The sequence below is a fragment of the Spea bombifrons genome, chromosome 2 (genome assembly GCF_027358695.1).
Source record: "Spea bombifrons isolate aSpeBom1 chromosome 2, aSpeBom1.2.pri, whole genome shotgun sequence".
Lineage (NCBI taxonomy): Eukaryota > Metazoa > Chordata > Amphibia > Anura > Pelobatidae > Spea > Spea bombifrons.
Genome location: NC_071088.1, coordinates 67227962 through 67252708, shown reverse-complemented (window position 1 = coordinate 67252708; position 24747 = coordinate 67227962). Strand labels below are relative to the sequence as shown.

Here is a 24747-nt window from a genome sequence, read left to right as displayed (position 1 = left end):
TGGAGCAGGTAGGATAGTTTGGTTTGAAAAATAGAGAATATGGGTGGTGTTGATCCGCCGCTAAAATAATATGTAAAAGTTTGTATCCCCCACTGGGCGTATACTAGAAAGAGTGCTAAAATACTGGGCTATCTCTGTCGAAAAGGATTGGTGGACAACTTTTTATTCAGAGTGAGAGCATGAAATACAGGAAATACATATTGCACATATAATAGCCAAGGTTTTTAATACAATGTTATTAAGTATGGGTAATATAATTTCTAACCCAATCAAACCCAGTTTGGTCTGTTGGCGGAAAGGCCGTAAGAGGGGGCCGCCCATTACCAATCACATTTTTGTGAAAGCATTGGTGTATACCAGTCAGTCAACTTTAAGGGCCCACCAATAAATATACTGGTAACCTTTGGAAAAGAGAAGGGAAAAAAAAGAGGGTGTGGACCCTTCAGACAGTGGGTAGGTCCCTTGTGAAAGCCCACCCACGCTCAGAAGATCAGAGACCACAGTACCAAAGCGACAGCTGAGCTACAATAAAACAATGGCCAGAGGAATCCCTTAAGTTTTAATACAATGGACAGTAGCTAGAGACATAAGAGAAGCTTGTCCTAATTTTGTGTGCAGTGTGCAGACTAGAAATGCAAGGCAAGTTTCTTACAGGACATGCTGTTCTCCGATTAATTAGTCTTTTTGAATACTCAATGGATGGGGTCAGCCTTATATGTTGATAGTATTATCCTGATATTTTGGTAAATAGGTAAGCTAGCTTCAGTCTCATTTGCATTATGTGGAAGAGCCTAGGGCTCTGCCTGAGAGTAAAATAATAGTTCTCACTCACTGTTCCTTAGTTAGGTGCCAGCTTTCCCTTCTGTAGATGAGGTCCACAATGATAATAGCAGAGATTCAAAAATTGTGAGTTGATTTTGTTCTGCTGAAGAAATTATTCATGCATTTTGGATTTTAACTGTTACTACCGTGTTTCCCCGATAGTAAGACACCCCCGATAGTAAGACGTATCGGGGGTTTCAGAGGGGTCGGCTAATATAAGCCGTACCCCGAAAGTAAGACATATGTCTTACTTTCGGGGAAACACGGGGGATTTGCCGGGTCCGCCACTCTAAGGGGCCGGGAAGTCCCCACCAAGGCCGGCCTTACGTGTCTGCGGCCGCACAGGATTTAAATTAAAACATCGGGGTTTTTTTTTAACTTTATTTAACATCCTCCATGTTAAATAAAGTTTTTTTAACTTTATTTAACATGGAGGATGTTAAATAAAGTTGAAAAAAACCCCCGATGTTTTTATTTAAACCCTGTGCGGCCGCAGACCCCTAAGGCCGGCCCCTTAGAGCAGGGCCGACCTTTGGGGTGTGCGACCGCACAGGGCGCCACACTCCAGGGGGTGCCAACCTGCGGCACCCGGCACCCCTCCAGAGACGGACAGTAATGTCCGCCGCTGGAGGAGCAGGCTCGCAAGGGAGCGGTATCGGAGGTCTTTAACAGACCTCCGGCTCCCTTGAGTGATTTTAAGCCGGGTTCAACCCGGCTTAAGATCACTCAAGGGAGCCGGAGGTCTGTTAATGACCTCCGATACCGCTCCCTTGTGATCCCCGCGGCAACAGCTGTTGTGCGCCGGGGTTTCTTGTCAGATCCCGGCGCACAACACTGAAGCCGCGCCCACCGCTGTCCGTGCCCTCTGACCCGGAAGAAGACAGAACTGAAGAAGAGGAGCGAAGAGGAGGAAAAGAAGCTGAAAGAAGAAAGGAAAGGTAGGAAAGCATTAAGTGAGAGTGGATTGGTGTATATGTGTGTGGATTGGTGTATGTGTGTGTGGATTAGTGTATATGTGTGTGGATTGGTGTATATGTGTGTGGATTGGTATATGTGTGTGGATTAGTGTATATGTGTGTGGATTGGTGTATATGTGTGTGGATTGGTATATGTGTGTGGATTAGTGTATATGTGTGTGGATTTGTGTATACGTGTGTGGATTTGTGTATATGTGTGTGGATTGGTATACGTGTGGATTGGTAGGTGTGTTGATTGGTAAGTGTGTGAGAGTGATGGGTGTTATGCTGTACCATTTCCAATGTCTTTTTCATGATCTAATTATGCTCTAAAAGTACATCATAACTCCCATCACTCTCAATTTTTTCCCAATATAAGACATACCCCGAAAGTAAGACATAGTGGGGCTTTTAGGGATAAAAAGAAAGTAAGACACTGTCTTACTTTCGGGGAAACACGGTACCAGTGGGTCAGTCTGGTATGCCATCAGCCTATGTAACTAAATATGCCATGAATAAGAAGAATAAATGTATTCTATTCACATAACTACATTTTCAAAAACATGATTGTATTCTATCTATACACATCATTGTGACTTTTAGAGCTACGTAACCTTATGATACCGTCACGCCTAGCAAACATTTAGAGTGCCTAGGATATATGAACACAAGGGGAGGGAAAAAAGAGGGACAGCAGAACTGGTATCCAAACAAAAGAAACTGCTCCGATAAAAGGGGGACAATTAGGAGGTAGGTGTCACTGTTGTGAATGCCATAATGTTTACCAGCTACCCGGTGAGCCTAATGCTTTCTAAAGGGTGCCATTGCTTGTTGGTAGATTCTAAACAGCCTACAGAGCAGAGTAAGAGGATGAGAATGAAGTTTGCCATCTGCACCTCTCATTTGTGGGCCCCATTGAAGGGATTAATTATGTAATCCCCTTATTCCAATTTTATGCACCAGTCTCATCATCATTTCTGGATAGGGATTATTGCTATAGGAGATAGTCCTTCCTAAACAAAGCCCTGGTGAAACAATTTTCAAATCCAGTCTCTGTTAAAGGTATATGGGGCCCTGGGTCAGTCACCAGAGGACATCTACAACATCATCATATATATTGAAACAGCTAGTTATGTGTGTTCATAGAAGTTGTAATCGTTTCCACATCTGCCTAGATGGCTACTTCCTAGCATAAGCACCACAGCTGATATCCCTTACCTGTCCCATACCCAGAGGCCCATGGGTAATATCCTCTTTTGTCACTCGTTTTATCTCTGCCTGTCTGCACCAGTATGTGGCCTTTCATGCAGTGTTTATGTTTTTCTTTCCAAATTCCTTACTTCCCCACTCCCTCTACTCATATTAATCTCCTGGTATGCTGATTACTGTTCATAATGGGACGTTAGCTAAGCTACAATTGTAAGAGTGGGGCAGTGATCAGATCCTAATTTACAAGTCAATAGCTACCTCCTTGAGGCAAGGCAGAAATATCAATGAAAGGCACAAACTGTCAATCATGTATATACAGTTAGAGGAAACCGTGCCCTTATTCAGATCTGAAAAAAAAGCTCCCAAATAAGTTTCCTTTTTTCTTTATGGCCCATTCTCTGAGGCCTAATCTTATAATAATGTTGTTATGCCCCTATAACGCACTGAAATTAGACATGTGCATTTTGTTACAAATAATTAGAAATATTAAGAAATACATGTACGTAACATTATTGTAATTTATAAACCACATGTTATGAATAAATTGTTAATATAAATATTTATTTGTTTTAATAATAATTGCAAAGTACACATATACAGTACATACAAAATATTTTAAAAGGCTATTTAGGGATAGTAGAGGTCTTGTAAGGAATCAACATTTGTTGGTTAATTCACAGTAGAATACTCCCTTTGTTTAAATTGTTAGAAATGGTAACTAAATTGGGAAGAAGTTGACTCATAGTGAGTTGTAGTAAAACGCCGACATTAGTGGACATGCAGGTTTCACATCCTCATTGTACAGTGCTGTACAATGTGCAAACCATAATGCCAGTATATAAGTAAATTAATAATAATATTGGCTCTTCTGCCTACTTGATGTCATTCACTCTTTTTGTGAATAAACCACATAATGTTTAAATCAAAAACATTAGCTTCATTTTTCCATTACATCAAATGTTCCCACTTTGACATTCATCTACAGTCAAAACATCAAATTGCATTCTAAATGGCAATTATATTAAATATAAAATGAACACCTTCCCTGCTGGGCATTTCTCTTATGTCTGTAATGATTCCTCCTGTGACTCTTGTTAGCTTTTAATAGCTGTTAGTTGCATTGATGTCGTTTGGTTATTCTGACAAGTCATATGTTTCCTTTTTCTCTAGAAGATTTTTTCTTGTGAAAGACACTGTGGGTCGGTCCATACTCTCTCATGCAGCATAGAAAACCTAATCAGAACATAAAAATAGTTCCTTAAGGATTTTGTCCATATTTTTTTTCCACAAATAAACCAAAACCATTTTCCCATTTACTTTTGTATCCTTTTTACCATATTTCATGCACATTACATTTTGTATATTTCATGTACAAGTTTATAGTACATTTTTAGTATTTCAAGCCATGTTTCACACAGCTCATCCATCCAAAAAAAACCCCTGATCAATATTGCAGAAAACATCCGAAAAAGAAAAAAGAAATATGAATACCAATGAAATGACTATATTGGTCTTCCATAAAATGGCAATCTTTTTTGATTCCACCATCCATTTAGTTATCGACATAAACCACTTGTGTATTACTTCATCAGAGAAACCAATAATCTTCAGATTCTCATAAACAATCTGGCAACAAATAAAATTCTCTCTTGAAACCAACCTGCAAATATGTACCAATTCATCATAACAAGAAAGACAATTTTGATGGGAGCTACATTTTTAACCGAGGGGTTAATATCGGTATTCCAAGCATTTGTAAATCATATTAGCTGACACTTCAATGGGTTTGTAGTATCAATCATCAGAGAAGCTGTCTGTAATACCTCCCAAGTGTCCCTGTTTTGGAGGACAGTGCCCACTTGTCTGATGCCCCCCTTTTTATCCCCCTATTTATGTTTAATGGTATGATTGCATTAGAGTGCAGCGGAAAAAGTGAAATTATATAAATAGAATAATTTGTTCTTATTCTAAATGTCTTACTTAAGTTAATAAATATTTATTTATCAATAGGCTCATGAAAAGCCTTGGGAATACCCTACCTTTAGCCATGTCTCTGAGCACACCCCTAAAACAAATGTAGCCCCTTTTAGCCATTTCACAAGTAGGGTATAATATATGTATTTAGACATTCAGAAAATCTTTGGATTACATCCAGACTTTGGACTGTAAATTGTGTTACTGTTATTAAATGAGTTCAGACATTGTTAAAATATTATCAGTAAACATAGTTACTCAGTCTGGTTCCTAAAAGATATCGTATGTTTGTGCCGAAAAGATATCTTATGTCAGTGCCTTCTGCAAAATCCGGGTAAAGGGGCGATACATGGCCTAGGTCTGAGGTCCAGGGGTGGGGGCACCCCCTCTACTACCAAACCAGAGGCCAGATTGTCTCTTGGGCAATCGGCCACTTGGTGTCCTGCTGCTCAATGGGCTGATTCTGCAATATGTCCACTATAGCCAACACCATTATAAATATGCTCAAATAATGCATATATCATATATAAATAACAAACAATTTAATTAAAAATATCTATTTAAGCATAGTTGCCAACTCTTTCAACTAGGTAAAGTAATGTGGGCGTACGTTGACTCCAAAATTCTCCACATTAACACATCTACATTCTGTCCTCGTGTCACTTTCTATAACTGCATAAAAAATGTCCCCAGTTTTTGCTTAAAAATCTGTTCATCTTACTCTACAATAAGTAGATTTTGTGAATTTAAGAATTCTTGTGAAAGTTACATTTTGGGTTTCACCCTGCACTCCAGTCTCTCATGGCGGGGTTGAGAATGTGTTCAGGTAGTTTTAGAAGCAATTGTGGCTGATAACCTTTGGATAGATACTGCTTAGCAATCATGGTTGAGTAGGAGCGGAATCTAATTTGTCCTTAACAATGAAGAGTTTGAAGTATGTATTATTTTTAAAGCAGTTTCAGATGTGGAAAAGGATCATGCAAAATGTTAATGATAGGTTTTATTTAATATAGACTCACCAACCTATTTCTGCTGACAGCCGTTAGAAGGTCAGGCTTTTTGGAACCAAAGTGCACTAATGGCACTGACATATTTACAGTAAAACCTGTCACAAATAAATTATTAGAATTTTTAATGGGACTCTTTTTTTTTTTACATTAATTCTGGGAAGACTTGAAAAACATCAGCGATATCGCTGGATGTACTAGATATGAATGAAAATTAGCTGTTTTAACAAGCTAGGTTACATTTTGTCTGACACTTTCACTTTAGGGTGTCAGCCTTTCCGAGAACACCTTTTTCCTCTCTCACTTTTAGCACAGTTTGATTTGTTTATGAAAGTCGCTGTGTCCTTGAAAGATAGCGAGAAGTTCCAGCTATCGGAAACTGTAAACTCCCATCCTTCCTCTATCTCTCCTTCCAATGTCATGTGTGTTTGTACCTCTAGCACTCCCACCTTGTTCTTCAGCACCCCCTGGTGTTGTATTTTGCCCTTTACATGGATCATTCTAGGATGGAAGACTATGCTAAATTTCTATATGATCTAAATGGATCAACTGCCTATATCAATTTTTGGAACCCCTAATCTTTAGCTCTTCAAGGACAATTCTGAGGTCCCACTAAGAGGGGAGAGATTCTGAATCTCCAGCAGATATCCAGCTATTACAGAGTAGGTCACTATTGTGTATGAAAGGTTGAGCGTTTAGCGCGTATTACTATGTGTCCTGGGAGTTAAATCGCTTATTAGTGAGTGGTTTTAGTAATCATTCTTTTTTTTTTTTTTTTGGATTAGTCTGGATTTTAGACTCCTTATTAAATTAAGCCCAGCAGGTCTACAATTGCGTTATATACAATTTAGTTTTCTTTTAGCTGATGTGAGTTTAGTGTGGAAAGCAACATAACTGATTACTTGCCATTGAACTATGCTCCTATCTCCTGTTTGTCAGAATTACTAAATAGCTTAATGGTAAGACATAATTATACAAAACTATATATAATTACTTGTTGGTAAAAAGATGCACTTGAGTTCTAATACAGACTTTAATCTGTAAACACCATTATTATTATTACGTACATGTCACACAAGGTTTGGGAGAACAGTTTGCCTTTTATATTTGTGTGAATTGTTTTGAATCTGCCAAGGTGACAAGTAACTTTTTGCTATTTATTTGGTTTTATGTTTTTGAATATTTGGTGGTTTGTGGGTGTGAGAAGACGAGTCACAAGAAATGCATAATAATAAAAGATTTTATATATATATATATATATATATATATATACACAGCGCTAGGAAATATGATGGTGCTATATAAAACAATAAATAATAATAATAATATACATGCCTGCCGCAGTCCAGTTATCCTGAAAAAAATCTCCTCAAAAAAGCCTATTTTCATATTATGTAGTTTTTGATTGCCCTGCGAAATCTCAACCTTGAATCAAGCCTAAAATCAAATCAAATCAAAACATTTTCTATATAAATTGATGTTTTAAATTACAACTTTAAAACATAACAAATGATAGATCAATCAGATATAGAGACTTGCTGGCCTGTCAACCATCCTAACATTCATACCCCTAAAACACACACTTTACTTTGAAACCTCCTCACCCCGCAAACATCTTCTCCACAACATCTTCTCAATACCTCCTCCTTACCATCTCCACTTCTTTGTTTAAACTATGGCGACATCAAGAAGCATGGAGGCTCTACATGCCCCTGCGTTACTGTGTTCAGCTAACTTGTGTCACTAGCGCAGCCTGCTGTTCTCTTCTGGCCATTTCAAAACCTCTAAATCCGCCACTTTAAAGTGAATCGAATACAGTATAGACAAATAGAGGTTCTGGTAATTACCTGCCTGTCTATGCAGTGCTATATTATTATGTTTCAAAATTTGATTGTAATGTTACAGGTGGACACATATTTAATGTATATAAACATTTTATTCAGGATGTTAACGTTAACAAATGTTAAAGTGCACAATCATAATTATTTGAGCATGTGGTCATTAAAAATAAAAAAAGTCTACATTTCTGGCATTGCTGGTCCCTTGAGGAACACTCTTGCTCTTTGCTCTCTTGTTCAGGGTATTGTACATTATTAATGGCTAATATATGCAAGTTTCCCCAGCAAGAATTGCTGACCCGGCATAATACATAGTTAAATTAGTGAGATTTATCAATAATCATCTCACAGACATCGCTCTAAGTTATGCAGAGGTCCCCATCAGGGCTTTCCTTTTTTTTAGGCATTCTGAAGTTGAGATTTGAAAATGCAAACACACTTGCGAACTTTAATTTCAGAGAACCTTGCTTCTGTACATAGTTGCCCTGCCATACTATGTGGCCTATTGGGATATTAAGGAACAAGGAGAGATCGTACCTTTAGTGATTAAATATGGTTCATGCATTAGCCAATTCTTATCGGCCTGGACAAGCATGGGCTGTGCTGAGTTAATATGTGGTTTACATTTTTTTTTATGTACTATTTGTTCCTTCACAGCTGGATGTACATTTGAAACCCATAGTGACATTGGACCTTGTGAGGTGACCCAGGGTACACAGGATGACTTTGACTGGAGCCTGGTTCAGGATCCCCGCAGAGACACTGACTTACCTCAAGGTAAGTAGTGATGCAGAAGGGAATGGAATCATACTGAAGAATGAATGAAGATCCAAGCTTATCTGTTTCTAATTTCCTTGCAATGGCTTCTGTCTTCATATTCTTATGCACTCAACTAGTCACTAATTTTATTTTAATTGCCACCTCTGCCAAATATGTGGCCCTTAATTAATGGAGACCCCTTGTACATTATTTCTTTGTTTTTCCTTAAAAAGAATGTGTTATTCTTCTCCTCACAATCCCTGACGCATACAATCTTGTCTCAAACCAATACAGGCTCGTACCTTGTGGTAAACTCCTCACAACATTCCCCAGGAAAACGAGCTCAACTACTGTTCCAACCTCTGAGTGAGAATGACACTCATTGCCTGCAATTCAGTTACCTCCTTCATAGCAGAGATGCGAGGGGTCCAGGCACATTGCGAGCCTACGTGCGGGTGAATGGTGGCCCACTGGGTACAGCCGTGTGGGAGGTGTCTGGTCCGCGTGGGAGGCAGTGGCATCAGGCAGAGCTGGCTGTGAGCACCTTCTGGCCAAGCGAGTACCAGGTGGGCGTCTATGAATATGGAGTGATAGGCTCTGAGTCACTCAAGTTTTCGATTTAAATACGTTATGTTCTAACTAATTGAAACATTATTAAAAAATATGTTGTAACTAATGAAAAGCAGGTTTAATTCTTCTATTTTAAGCACTACATCTTAAGAACAACTCATTATTTGCCTCTCTGCTACGCATATCCCGTAATCAAATTTATTATTGAACTATTTCACTTCTGCATAATATTGCACCCATTGGTAAGGTTTAATCTGTGTTGTAATACTTTTCTGCTACACAAAATCTATACTCTCTGGTATGAGATGTGTCCTTGGAGGAAACAGAGGAAACCGAATTACAAGCCCTTCTGTTAGAATATTTCTGGATTTTATTGCATTATGTTCAGAATTTATCCCACCTAGCATGTTGCTACTATCTTAGGTTCATTCGTCTGTGATATTCTGCACCTGCTACACTAACAATATTCGTGTCCGTGTTGCATACCTTTTACTATATACAATGCCATGTTGTTGTACTACGTTCAATCAATACTGCATTGTCTTTCTTTTGTCTTTCTGCTCTACCGTAAATGTATATTTATTTAGTTATATCCTTGATATCCTGGATGTATATTCTAGTATATATATATATATATATATATATATATATATATATATATATATATATATATATATATATATATAATACATGTGGCTGTTACAGGTGCTGTTTGAAGCTGAAGTGTCTGGGACTCCTCAGGGATTTATTGGGCTGGATGACATTCTACTTTTCAGTTACCCCTGCTGTGAGTACACCTGAATGTTCTAGGAATCAGTGCAGGTATTTTGCAAGTATATATATAAGTATACATATACAGTATATTTTAGTTAACAAAGAAAAACCCCCAAATTTGCTTTCAATCTACTCAGTAATTGTAAGTGATTGTAAGATCAGTAGATTAGGGAGCTGTCCTATTTACCTACTGGACCCCCTCCCACCTCTGTAATGTAAACTGTAAACTACACCTGTTGGCTCTATGTAATTGCATATACATAAACATATATGCATACATACACTGCGTAAGTCATTCTCACTTATAATACCGTATTTGCTCGATTATAAGACGACCCTGATTATAAAACCCCCCAAAATCAAAATATTAATTTAGGAAAAAAACAAAAAGCCTGAATATAAGACTACCCTATAGGAAAAAAGTTTTACTAGTAAATATTAATTCATGTAAACTATTTTTTTCATATTTAATAAAAGCTATGGTTGAGAAAAATATATATTTTTTTATTTCCTTTTATTTGCCAACCTGCCCCCCCCAGTTATGCACATCTGCCCCCAGGCTTGCCACTCTGCCCCAGAAATGCCTTATACCCCCCTTTTTGCCATTCTGCCCCATGATGTGCCTTTGAACCCTCTATATGCCACTCTACCTCCAGAAATGTCTTATACCCTCCTATATGCCACTGTGCCCCATGATATGCCTTATACCCCTATATGCCACTCTGGCATATAGGGGGTTAAAAGGCATATCATGGGGCTGAGTGGCATATAGGGGGTTAAAATTCATTTCTGGATATATATATATATATATATATATATATATAACTGCTAACAGCAATCACACTCCTATCAAGCCAAGGCAGCCAGTACATGCTGGAACCTGGGGATGATAGTAGTGTGATTACAGCCTCCCTATGCCATGCTACCACCCCCACCCCCCTTACACATCAATGCTATCACACACACATTCATTCACAAACATTTAAATACTCATTCATTCCATTAATCACACATACTTGCTCAAAAACCCTCCCCCATCCCCTTACCTGAACTGCAGATCTCTCACTCGCAGACTTCTGCAGGGGCCCGGCTGTGCGAGCAAATTCTCTGGCCCCACCCCCAGAGGAAGGAGGGGGGAGGTAGAGTTATGTGACTCTACTAGTTTGCTGTTATCCTGCTGCTTGTAGCAGAGACGCTGCTCGCGACCAAAACCCGGTAAGCAGCATGGCCCCAGCAGACATTTTTTTTAGGTCTGATTAGAAGACGACCTTGATTATAAGACAAGGGGTATTTTTCAGAGCATTTGCTCTGGAAAAAACCTCATCTTATAATCGAGCAAATACGGTATATATTCTGAATTACACTGGTTACTTTTCAGCTGGATGTCTCCCCATTATACATTGTGAAAAGAGTTAACGGGGTGCCCTAAGGTTGAGAATTATAATGATTCTTATTTGTCCTCACTCACAGCTCAGGCACCACACTTCTCCCGCTTGGGTGAGGTTGAAGTGAACGCTGGGCAGAATGCCACTTTCCAATGTCCCGCAGCAGGCAGAACCATTGAAGGGGAGAACTTCCTACTCCAGGTAACATCCACCACTTTCTGGCATGCCTTTTGCTCCCCCACGTACATTTGGGGTTTAAATGAAACATTCTGCAGAAAGATTAATAGAAACTAAATTGTCCAATCAGCAGGACTATTCTTTTAGCTGCTATAGTGATAAGACTACCCTTTTACAAAATTTCCAGCAGAATTGTTTATGGACATAATCCCCAATACTAAACGTAAAAGAAGAAAATATATATACTCTTTTGCCGGTGACTTTAAATCATTGTGGGCAGTTAAACCCTTCCCTAGAGGAGTTTGGCCCCCCTTCCTGCTCTCTTTTTTTTATTTGCTGTGGTGATGATAAGAGCGGCAGGGTTATTATATCAATGTCAACAGACCTCAGCAGAATTACCTCGAGTGTTCCATTGCAGGCAACACGTTTTTTTTTTTTTTTTGTAGGAGGCATGAAAATATTAGTGGAAGGCAAAGTAAGGTTTCCACAACAGCAACCTGAGTCAAAGATTATATTGACAGAGTCTTTTACTGCATAATATGAAATAGGCTTTTTTGAGGAGATATTTTTCAGGATAACTGGACTGTGGCAGGCATTTGACCAAATTCCTTCAGTGTTTCCAAAGACTTGTCACTGACTTTGTTTCTCACCACATTTTTTTTCACACATATTTTTTCATTATATATGACTGTGCAAAGGTTTTAGGCAGGCATTTGAAAACATGCTATAAAATGAGAATTCTTTCAAAAATAGACCTGTTAACAGTTTATTTTTTTTATACAAAAAATACAAAGTTAGTGAACAGAAGTAATGTAATCAAATCAATAGTTGATGTGACCACGCTCCCTTCCAAACAGCGTCAATTCTTCTAGGTACACTTGTACAAAGTCAGAGATTTTGTAGGCATATAGTTAGGAGTATGACTAAACAATTATACCAAGCGGGTGCTAATTATCATCAATTTAGTATGTAGGTTGAAACACAATCATTAACTGAAACAGAAACAGCTGTGTAGGAGGAATAAATCTGGGTGAGGAACAGCCAAACTCACTAACGAGGCAAGGTTGCTTTAATGTCAAAAGTCATACACCATGAAACTGAGCACAGCAACAAGACACAGGATAGTTATACTGCATAAGCAAGGTCTCTCCCGTGCAGGAATTTTAAGGCAGAAGGGGATTTCCAAAGGTTGTGTCCAAGCTCTTTTGAAGAAGCACCAAGAAATGGGCAATGTTGAGGACCGTAGACGCAGTGGTGGGCCAAGGAAACTTGCAGCAGATGAGAGACACATCATGCTTACTTCCCTTCACAATGTCCAGCAGTGCCATCAGCTCAGCACTGGCAGAAATAAGTGTGAACCTACACCCATCTACTGTCTGGAGAAGCCTGGACAGAAGTGGTCTTTATGGAAGGTGCTCTGGACTGCAGGTGCTCTGCTGTAGCAGAAAGCAGTTTGTTCACTGAAGTAGAGTGGTACAAGAATGAGAGCATATATATATATATATATATATATATATATATATAAACAATGTATGTTATTTTTATGAGAAAGTCCTAAAACTAGCACTATATCTTCACAAAAATCCTGGCATGGAAAGAGTTAAAATATTAGCATTTGACATACCTATGGCATGTCTAGTTTTCAAAAATGTATGATTTGATGGGGTAAATTGAATTGGCAGGGTTCAAAGATGTCCCAAATAAACCATGGGCACAGACTGACCATATGTAAAAATTCCCCCCAGAAATTTGCGGCTCCAAAATGTGCCCTTTTTTCTATTAGCTTTTGTAGATGAGTAATTGTTCAAATAAAAGTAAGAAAAATATTTTTTTCCAATTTGTCACCATATTTTCTATTTTTCATAGTAAATTAGATGATACGATCAAAATAATGGTATCTGAAAAAATATTCTTGTCTTGAAAACAATATATAACTTGTGTGGGTACACTAAATAGAGGGAATAAAAGTACAGCTAAACATGAGCACCGCAGAAATGTTAAAACATCCATTGTCATGAAAGGTACAAAAAACAGCTCTGTCCTTAAGGGGTCAAATAAAAAAAATAAACTATTAATAACTATTTCTATTTTTGAAAGCATTCTTACTTTACAGCGTGTTTTCACACCTGCCTAAAACCTTTGCACAGTACTGTCTGTATATTCTCTATATACTGTACAATATACATATTATATATACATACATACATACACACACATACGGATGTGATTTTTTGGTTTTCAGAGGCAGACCGGAGGCATCACCTCAACTGGGATTATTCAGCATACCAGTCACTGGCGACTTATGGCCACCTTTCAGCTATTAGAGGCTGGACAAGAGGATCAAGACCTGTACCGCTGCGTGAGCTACTCTATTCATGGGGCAGGGGTGTCAAATTTTGCAGAGCTTGTAGTAAAAGGTGAGAAGGTGTATAGAGCATTTGGTAGACACTGCACTACCATTTTGAGCTGTCTGGAATTCACTCTCATTTCATGTCCAAGTGTCTCTATACATGATAATATAACACATTATTTGTTACTGGACACTTTATTCACTGATAAGAGAAAAATATGGATTGGTTCTCATGGCTTCAGTAAAGTAGATTTATAGATATTTTGATATTTTGTTTAAGAAATACTGTGTATATTTGTAGATTTATAACAGTAATTTTCTCTTTTTTAGAAAGCTTTAAGTAGAACTCTATTCCATTCAATTCTGTGTGCTGTAACTATATTTCACAAACACTGTGCATACACGGATTATAGTGCATCTTGCACCATATTGAACTATTATTCCTCTCTTCACAGAGCCACCAACCCCAATAGCTCCACCTCAGCTCCTGCGGGCTGGACCTACCTATCTAATTGTGCAGCTGAACACACGCTCTATTACTGGAGATGGACCAATTGTGCGCAGAGAGATCGAATACCGTGTGACCGGGGGCTCCTGGCGGGAGCGGCATGCAGTCACTGCACACACATACAAGCTATGGCATTTAGATCCAGACTCACAGTATCATATATCTGTATTGCTCACACGTCCTGGAGTTGGTGGCACAGGAAAACCTGGTCCAGCTCTGGTCAGCAGAACCAAATGTGCAGGTAGGAGGACAAAAGACAACAGGCAGAGTACAGAAGCTCTAGGACATAATACACAATGAAGAAGGCAGTAGAACATAAATTTAAGGACTGAGATGGTTTTGTAGGACACTGAAAACATTTAGAATGATTATGGATGCAATATTACATCCCATAACTGTCAATCAGAATTGAGTGTGGTATATTATGACTTTATAGCTGTTCTTTAGGTCCTCTTTTTTTCTTTGCAGAGCCCATGCGTGCACCTAAGGGGCTATCCTGCACAGCAGAACAACCACGTCAGATGACTCTTCACTGGGAACCAGTGGGCTTCAACATCAGTCGCTGTCACACCTTCTCAGTGACACTGTGCTACTACTATGACTCAAGTTCTTTGCAGGACTGCGTGACAGCAGAAGGAGTAACCAGTCACTACACACTCCGGGGCCTTCCCCCTCATCGTGCTATCCACTGTCACCTAGTGATCACCAATCCTGAAGGCAGAAAAGAGGGCAAGGAGGTAATCTGCCAAACTCAGGAGGATGGTGAGTACACCCAGTTTCTTTGTTGGCAAACGCATGCAGCTCGGGTTCTAGAATCACACACACATGAGCTTTTTTCATGAGAGAGTGAACTGCCTCTTACCTCTTGTTATTTCAGTCCCAGGGGGAATTGCTTCTGAATCCTTGGCTCTCACTCCCCTGGATGATACTATCTTGTTAGCATGGGATGAACCTCCTGAGCCTAATGGAATACTAACACAATATGAGGTAAAGAATGTATACATTATCCACTAAACAACTATATATATATATATATATATATATATATATATATATATATATATATATATATATGTGTATATAAACAACCATGCCATGTTCAAAGTCACTAAAATCCCCTTTTCTCCCCATTCTGATGCTCGGTTTGAACTTCAGCAAGTTGTCTTTACCACGTCTACGTGTCTAAATGCATTGAGTTGCTGCCATGTGATTGGCTGATTAGCTATTTGTGTTAAAAGCAATTGAACAGGTGTACCTAGTAAAGTGGCCAGCCTATACAGAAGACTGGGACACTTACAAAAAATGTATCATACAGGGCTGAGCTGATTATAATGGAGCACTCCAGTATCCATCTTCTGAGATTTTAATTTCATGACTACTAATATGAATGCATAAAGAAAACACTTTTAGTCTATTTCCCTTTTCCACAGATCAACTATCAGATTATTGAATCCTCCGACCCTGGGGTGAGTGTCCCTGGTCCACGTGGTACCATCTGCAAGCTTCCCAATGAAACATCCCACCTGTTCACAAACCTGCATCCAGGCACCACTTACTTGTTGAGTGTGAGAGCGAAGAACAGCAAGGGCTATGGGCAAAGCGCTGTTACTGAGCTTACCACAAATATCTCAGGTAACTATCACTCATCACATCCTGCCCGCAACCCAATGAGAATCCCCACCTGCTTATAAGAAGTGGTTAACACACATGGCACATTGCTCAACCACCAGCCTACAACAATACATTTTATTAGTTACTTAGCTGAAGCGGAATGAGCTTGGGTAGGGCACCAAATCAGCTACCCCAATCTAAAGATCTAGGACAGGTTCCCTCTTATACTATTAGTGCACCTTCTTCTTTCCTCTCCTACTGTTTAGGAATGCACTTATTTGAAACTCAGTAAGCCAGCATGCATTTGAATGCTTTAACTAGTTTTATTGTTACTGGGAGTGTGTTGGAAGTGGAATGTTGTTGCTGAGGGCTGGTAATTTTCCTTGAGGGGTTTTTATTCAGGCAGGGGTTCTCTGTTTAACTCTTTTAATTTTTCCCTTCAAGTGCTTTTTAAGCTATTAGGATGTGCATAAATGCTGCCACATTAGCTTAATCAGCACCTAAGGGGACATTTGGCTTTCAAGATAATGTGAATTGACTATCCTTGGGGAAGCTAGATTTTGGATGACCGTTGCTTAGTGTCTTACTGACAGTTTTAGCAGACTGGTGATAGGTGACTGTCATTAAAAAAAACTGCTTGTGTGAATTTAAGGATTCTTTGTGATGTATGTGTATAAACTGTGTGAACCTGCTAACTTGCTTTTGCAGTCTGCCTCCTGTGAAATACTAAGCAAAATAGCATGCCCCTCAACCCACTGTTTTTTTACATCTTAATCCTCATACAGATGCATTAAAACCTGATTTGCCTTGAAAAAGTATATAAAAAAACATGAAACCTGTTTTGATCCTATTTTGTAAAATTAAGGAGGCTTACTCAGTGAGATCTGTCTATTTCTGTTTTAGCTCCTGCATTCGATTATAGTGACTTACCTCCCCCAATTGCTGAGACTGATCATACCATCACGGTACTTTTGAGACCTGCACAGGGCAGGGGATCCCCTGTCAGGTTAGTATCCTGCTATGATGATCAGCTTGGTGATCTTATGTTCCTCTGTCTTACCCAACTTAAACATTCTTTTATCATTCTTGTTTAAATTTGTAATACATATATATCGTATCTTAGCTTTTATCAGGTTTTGGTGGAGGGGGAGACTGCCCGTCGGACCCGCCGTGAGTTGGGAGCCCCTGGCTGTTTCCCTGGTGCTGTTGGCTTTGAAGAGGCTGAGACAGAGGGCGCCACTCACTATGTGGGGGGTGAACTGCCACCAAGTGATCTGTCTCATGACACACCTTTTATTGTTGGGGACAACCGCAGCTATGGAGGCTACTGGAATCGGCCACTGGATCCTCGCCGTGGCTACCTCATCTACCTGCAGGCTGCCAGCCACCACCGGGGGGTGAGCAGGACGAGCTGTAAAGTGAGAGATGGGCAGATAGAATGCAGATACAACAGTTTATGTATTTGAGAAATAATACTTAGCAACACTTAAAGGAGTAGTTAAGTATACACTCAAACACCAACGTTATGACAGTCCTGTAAATGTTATTAATATACTAATTATGTTTTCCTAGATTTATTATGAGTTGTATGAGTATACAACACATACATGTAGTGGTTGCATTTTAATTTCAGAGCAATGATTCACTTACATTTGTTTGGGTTTTAGCATATTCCATATATGAATCAAGCCACATGGCCAGTAGTGACACAGTAGTGACACACTCAGTTCAGATTATGGTGTTCTTGCATTAAAGAACAACAATTTACAGTCTTGTGGGAGCCCATAGTTTCTCATATGTTTGTCTTTTTTATAGGAAACCCGTCTTAATTGTGTTAGAATTGCAAGAAAAGGTAAATATGCAAACTATAATTGGTTGTGTTATTTTCTCACTGTACTTATTCTCTCCTTCATATCTTCCAGTTATGCCTGCTTAAACCATCTCTCTATGATGTCCTTCGTCATTTTGAGGTTTCATTTTGCCTTGTATTGTCCTCTATCCATTTAGTATCCATTTTTCTTCACTGCCGAACTCTCTAACATATCTGTCCTCTTCACAGTATCCTGTAAGGAGAACTAGCTCTCTGCTGTAGGCTCTAATGCATCTTTCCTCCACATAGCACCCTGTAAGGACAGCATCCGATCTTCTGTGGCTCCACAGCGCTCTGAAGAAATGGGTCTGATGCTGGGAATTTGTGCTGGTGGCCTGGTGGTGTTCATCATTTTGCTTGGGGCAGTCATTCTCATTGTCCGTAAAGGGTAGGTGGAAAACCTGAACAACGACACTGATTGGCTATCTAACAGGAATCAGTCTGTACTACTTGAGGCAGAGTGCAGTACAATATCTCTGGCTGTTGGATTGTTATGCTTAATAGATCCTGAGTGATATGGTAAATTTCTCTTTATACATCTGCATGCCATGTTATGGTGCAGTGCTGGTGTGGCTGTTTGTGCTTGTCAGGGTGCAATCCTGTTTGAACCTCTTATACGGGAGTGATGTTCTGCACGTCTCTTGTCAGAATGTGATGTTCTGCAGTTCTTATGCTTTCCTACTCTTCTCTCTTGCTTTCAGAAGAACACAGTTCTCTTATGCTTACTATCCGTAAGTACACAAGCTTCACACATCCACATATTCTCAGGGGTAGAACTTATGGCTTGTCCCACCTCTCCAAGGTGTTTGAGACATAAAAGGCAGATGGACCCGAAATGTCTGAAGGCAAAGTTAAATAATAGCATAAGAAGGAAAGAGCCATGACACACTAATTTTAGAGTAAAACAAGTTCCACCCTCCCTGTAAATTCCCCCCTATCTCTTTCACAGGAAACCAGTGAGTCTGACTAAGTCAGCACTGCCAGCTCGTCACGAGAAGTCCAGTGTTGTAGGACCTCGGGAACATGCAAAGACTTCAGATCAACCCACCCTGCTTCAGGAGGAGGCAGCCCTGGCCTTCCTGCACAATTATAGTAGTCGAGGTGAGATTAGTTCTTCTTATTCAAAATGACATCAGATAATATCCAGGATCTTAGAGTTTTAGTCTCCAAAAGTGAATAACCGGAAAAGGGGAGTAATGTGCCAACTATTAGAGTTTCATTCACCAAAACTGGAAAATGAGCTGGTCAAAGTTTGTAGAATAGGCTTTGAGCACATATGAATACATTTGTTTTTTATTGCTTCACTCACAACACTTACAAAAGAAGGCTGCATTCTTATCATTATGCAGATTTGAGCACACAGAAACTCAAACTAATACACCCAGCTAGAGACTTGCACTAACATACCCACTCAGACACTCACACTAACACAGCCTAACTCACACACTAACATACCCAGACACACACTAGCATACCCACATATACACTCACACACATAAGCATACATACACTAACATACCCAGACACACAGACACAACCAGGGACATTAGCACATAGTAGCTAACTCAACTGGACACACACCAAGACACTAAGATACACTCACTACAGTAACATACCCCTACACACTGAAACATACCCCTACACACTATAACATATACACACACATAAACATAACTACACACAGACACAAACAGACATACACTAACATATCCTGGCAAACTCATACACACTAATATACTCTACTTTTTTGTCTATTCAGGTGAGACCCGATGTGGATCTGTAACAGAGGCCAGTAGTCTCCTGGGAGGATCTCCGCGGCATGGAGGGGGGAGAAAGGGGTCTCCTTACCACACTGGTCAGTTACACCCAGCAGTACGAGTGGCGGATCTTCTTCAACATATAAATCAGATGAAGGTGGCTGAAGGCTATGGCTTCAGGCAGGAGTATGAGGTAGGCTGTACACTCCATACTTTTCTTTTTTCTATTATGCCGCATAGTCAGCATAGATTATATATAAAAAGAAATTTGGAAAACCAATAGCCATTTTAAGGTCCCCCTTAATTCAAAATGCACCTTACTTATAGATATTCCCCTCTGCCCCCCAGATATGCCACTCTGTCCCCCCAGATATGCTTTATGCCCCTAGAAATGCCAGTCTGCCCCCCAGCTATGCCACTCTGCCCCATATATGCTTTATGCCTCCTAGAAATGCCACTCTGCCCCCCTGAAATGCCACTCTGCTAGATATGCCACCCCCTAGACTTACCAATGCACCCCCAGACTCCCTGGTGTCTAGCGGGGGCCTGCCAGTGGACGTTTGCGCGAAGTGCGCAGACAAGAGAAGCACAAGCGGAAGTATCAATTTCATTGCTTTCAATACAACATCTTCTTCATTTCCATTTTTGCATTTTTCTCATAACCTAGAACAGGCATGGGAAACACAGATGGTTTTGATGTATGAAATAAGCTGTTGTTTTATATTTAGGATGTTCCTTGAACATAAGTAGCCACTTATGCATTACTTTGCTTCCAAGTAATTATATATATGGGGAGAATTTGTCCTAAATTAAAGTACAATGCCTGGAGTATCACAGATTTGTAATCCTACAAAGATATGTATATCACAATACCCATATGATTATGAAGTACATACGATGCATACGTTCAAGGCATAGGCAGATTAAATTTGAGGACATTTGTCATTTTCATACTTTTCTACATCTGTTAGCCAGCAGGGGCAGCCTCAGGTTCTGGGGAGTCCTGCACAAATATTACACAACAAATTTAAATGCATAAACTTGAAGTGTGAATCTGTGTGGATAGGTTCCCCCCATTATGCTCTAAGGGCCCGTTAAGGCCATTGTGGGCCCTAAGCAGTTGTATCGTTATATATATATATATATATATATATATATATATATATATATATATATATATATATATATATATATATAAAGCAGAAACCCCATGATTACTGGTATTAAGCAAATAGTTATTTTAAGAAGAATTACAAGAAAGTGTTTTTTTTTACCCTACAATGAAACCACACTATTAATATTGTGTCTTTCTTTTCCTTCAAATGCGTTCCTTTCAGAGTTTCTTTGACTGGGATGTGTCCAAGAAGAAGGATAAAGGGAAGGGAAGACAGGAAGCGCCACCAAACTGTAAGTGACCAGGGGTGGGGCCAAATATTTTAGTGCAAATACCTTGAACATGTATAAATGCTCCAGATCTGAGTGCTGCTAAGCATTACTTTCTCAAGTTTTCTTCATTTCAGATGAACGGCACCGTGTCAGGCTTCATCCTCTACAGGCAGAGTGCAGCTCAGAAGAGATCAATGCCAATTACATAGATGTGAGTATTTAGGTGTTTACAGATTATCTACATTGTGAATTAATGTACCTGAATACAGTTGAGGAGCTATAGTGGGAGCAGGAGTCCCCAAGTTTCAGTTGACATCTTTCTTCCATCTCTGCAGTAGCCTTCTATGTGGTTGGCAGAGGGAGCAGATATTTCTGTCTTCATCTTCTATCCTCTCGTCGCCGTTGCCCTCTGTTACTAAATGCACCAGGATAAGACATCATATCTCGGTGCTGTCAGTAACAGAATGTGGGGGATTGAAGTATGGAGGAGCAATCACACAAAGCTCCAGCTCACCCTGGTAGACACCGGTGTAGGGATGCCAGAAACTTGATAAATATTTGTACATTAATAAAATAACATGATATGTTATAATACTGTAAAGGACGTATTGTACATCACCATCTTAGCACCGACATTCTACATTGTATAATGATCATGAGTACACTGATAATTAACATGCTCTACCGTATGCTGGACCCTTGTTCAGTTAATAAGCATATTGCATTGGTTTGTGTGTCCTAATGATTATCAGTGTTCATAATGAACATAGCAACTAGCTACTGGTTAATAGAATCTATATAATAATCACACATTTATGATTTATCTGCAATGCATTATAAAGTATATAACTTGGGATATTCTTGCACAATTATTTAAAATATATTTGATCCCTAGGGCTGCTTAATGCGCGCTGGCACTTGGCAAGCATGTCCATGTACATGCAACATCTCATCAGATAACAGATAACAAAGATAAATGCAGAATTTCCCCACTAAACACCAACAATTAGCAGATAAAATGTAGAAATGGTTTGGACTAAGCATGAAAAGCAATTGTGATGTTTAAGTGGTAAAAGTGGACTATTGCTCTTTTATGACTTTGCACCTTAAATTGTTCCAGTTTTTGACAGCATTCTACATTTCATTTAAGAAGCTAGAAAGTTTTTTTATTTGGGGGGTATAGGAAGGATATTTATGTTTGATGATGGTTTAATATAAAAGGGCATTTTGTGCAAACTGTGTTTATTGATGATGGGAATTAGCTGTTAAACAATAAGGTGGAGATTAGGTATGTTGGTTTAATTATGTTCGTCACCTACATCACCAATGTGTGAAAACACTGGTGATAAAAGGCAATGAAATTAAACCTGCAGATATATTACGTTATTTGAATAATATAGAGGAGCTGAAATAGGCAACCCATAAAAAGAGTCAATGATACACATGAGTGGGCAATTCATTTACAGTGCTATAACCTTTTAAGCAGAGATGAAGGAATATGCCTAAATGGGTATCAAGTGGATTTTTGAAGGAAGATTGTTGTAAAAGGATCACCAGCCCTGTTCACTTTGTTATATGACACTCATGATGATGATGATAAGAAATGTGAATAGGAATATTACAAACCACCAAATACTGAGGTTTGAAAAGACCAACCTTGGAACGTTGAAAAACGGCACAAGTGGTCACGGTTTTAATTATTTCATTGATTTTAACTACTAGAGAATTGGTGAAATGAGACCTGTTTTCTTGTTCGTTCAACCACTTCATTAGCCGTTACTCAGTGTGTTTACAATTTTCTTTCTGTTGGCTGTAGGACAAGGCTTTGCTGGAAAAGGTTATGTCAAATCATAAGTCATATTCAACTAAGATGCTTATGGGAAATAGTAATGAATTCTATGCCTTATCAGAGATTGCCTACCTCATCATTAAATCAGTTCATTAATCACATCCATGTATCCGATAAATACATTTAATTGAAGACATTTAGGAAGACGGTACCTTTTTGGAATATCGTGGAAAAATCTTCTTCTGACTGAAAACACGGTGTATATTTTTAATAAACATATTCTAAAGCTGATCCAAGGGTTATAAGAAAGTAAAGAGCGGGATCCTCATAGGTTGCATTAACTGACAAAGGGAGAATTAAATAGACGGTAACTTACATTATAGCTACACCACTATAAACCAGAATAAAAAGCTAAACAAAAAAAAGAATAAAACAGCTAAAGAAATAAGAACAAAATGCTTTGTACATTTTGTCTGGTATTGAGCCTTTATTTATCAGACAGTGGTGCCATTATGAGACCTCATAATGTGGTCTCTTGAGAATTATAAATCCATATCTGTTATATCCAGAACCCTTAACAGGGCATTATTTTAAAAAGCATTAGCCTTTCTTTGACAACTTTCTTCTGACAGTATTCCCCTACCATCTCCCTTTGCAACTTGTATTCCCTGCTTCAAAGGATGCAGCTGTTTTCATCCTAATGCTTCCAATATAAAAGAGACTACCAAACATCTAGAACAAAGTGCTTCTCCCTGACCTTATGGCTAAGGGCACAATTAAGTAGACATGGACAAGTTGTGTTTATATAGTTTCCCTAGAAATTGTTTCAAATATTTTCACTTTCGTCTTATACCAGTCCAAATGGAAATAGAAAGTATCTGGCGGCAGATGCATATTTTTGGGGCCCAAAAGTATTATTAGCATTAGTTTGGAAGCTAGGCTCTGTGCTGAATCTGTTCAGACTTAACACCTTAGCCCCAGGCTATGTCAATTCAATAGCCTGAAAGATCTGTCTAATTTAATGCAAAAAAAAAAAAAAGCCTTATATAATAAAACCTGGGCAGGTTGTTTATCCAGTTAAAATGGCTATATACACAATGAGGTCATGGTGTAGTATGTCAGCTATGACCGGAAGTGCATTGTGGGAGAACCATGTTTTATGTTTAATGGATTAATCTCGATTTATAATATCTTTCCATGTCTGATCCCCTCTAGTATTTCTCTTGAAAACCTAAGACATTGCATTCACACCACAAAAGTCTATTCCCTGTCTCACATACATTTTCCAATTGACTGACATTTTTATCTATTAACTTTTGGTACTCAATTAATTCTAGTCCAACACAGCATTGCTCCTTCTCGATATCATTAACCTCCCTATACCCCTAATATTGATCATTCTTTGTACCACCCTGCATTATTATCATGCAGTTGCTAACATATTAATTTAGCCACCATCCCGTATAAATATTATCTTATTTTCATTATTATTTCAACTCCCATATCACTTTTTTCTAATTTTCACCCCCCACCATATTGATTTTCTTCAATACTGGCAACAGCAATACTATTATTATCTTGCCCATAGTAACATTTTCTGCTAGTGCTATTATTCTGCCTCCAAGTTCATTGACCTTGAAGTGACATTATCTTTGCCCTTCCCTTGCAAACACCACTAGCCTATACATTGTACATTTGATTAAGCCCTACAGATTTTTTTTTATAAAATCATAATTTCCAAAACGCTGTAACATTAAATATACATGGTGTTGTTTAACTATTTGCTGTATCACTGATGAGAACTTTTTACATCAGACCACAGTGACTTTCTACCATTCCTCTTTTTGTTTTGCTTTATAGCCATTGTTTTGTCAATTAAAATAAAGCACAACAGACTTTATTACCACATATGCTAGAATATGTAATTGAAAGTCATTTGTATTTGATACTTTGGAATTTTATGATTGGTGCACAGATGTTATGCGTACAGGCCTTAAAATGTAAG

The 24747-nt window shown here is 38.8% G+C and overlaps 1 protein-coding gene across 7 annotated transcripts in view; it reads left to right on the top strand.

Annotated features, from left to right (window-relative positions):
• PTPRU (protein tyrosine phosphatase receptor type U) overlaps positions 1–24747 on the top strand; it is a 51967-nt gene that overhangs the window by 9918 nt on the left and 17302 nt on the right. For 2 of the 7 annotated variants that reach the window (XM_053454598.1, XM_053454599.1), the window contains exons 2-19: positions 8464–8583; positions 8860–9131; positions 9841–9922; positions 11380–11495; positions 13714–13888; positions 14277–14570; positions 14798–15091; positions 15207–15316; positions 15760–15961; positions 16844–16946; positions 17064–17358; positions 17756–17792; positions 18060–18198; positions 18512–18541; positions 18760–18911; positions 19570–19760; positions 20905–20974; positions 21088–21164. In XM_053454598.1, the coding sequence (XP_053310573.1) occupies positions 8464–8583; positions 8860–9131; positions 9841–9922; positions 11380–11495; positions 13714–13888; positions 14277–14570; positions 14798–15091; positions 15207–15316; positions 15760–15961; positions 16844–16946; positions 17064–17358; positions 17756–17792; positions 18060–18198; positions 18512–18541; positions 18760–18911; positions 19570–19760; positions 20905–20974; positions 21088–21164 (2759 nt within the window). The remainder of the gene's footprint in view (positions 1–8463; positions 8584–8859; positions 9132–9840; positions 9923–11379; positions 11496–13713; positions 13889–14276; positions 14571–14797; positions 15092–15206; positions 15317–15759; positions 15962–16843; positions 16947–17063; positions 17359–17755; positions 17793–18059; positions 18199–18511; positions 18542–18759; positions 18912–19569; positions 19761–20904; positions 20975–21087; positions 21165–24747) is intronic. The other 5 variants (XM_053454600.1, XM_053454602.1, XM_053454604.1 and 2 more) reach the window with 3 other exon arrangements.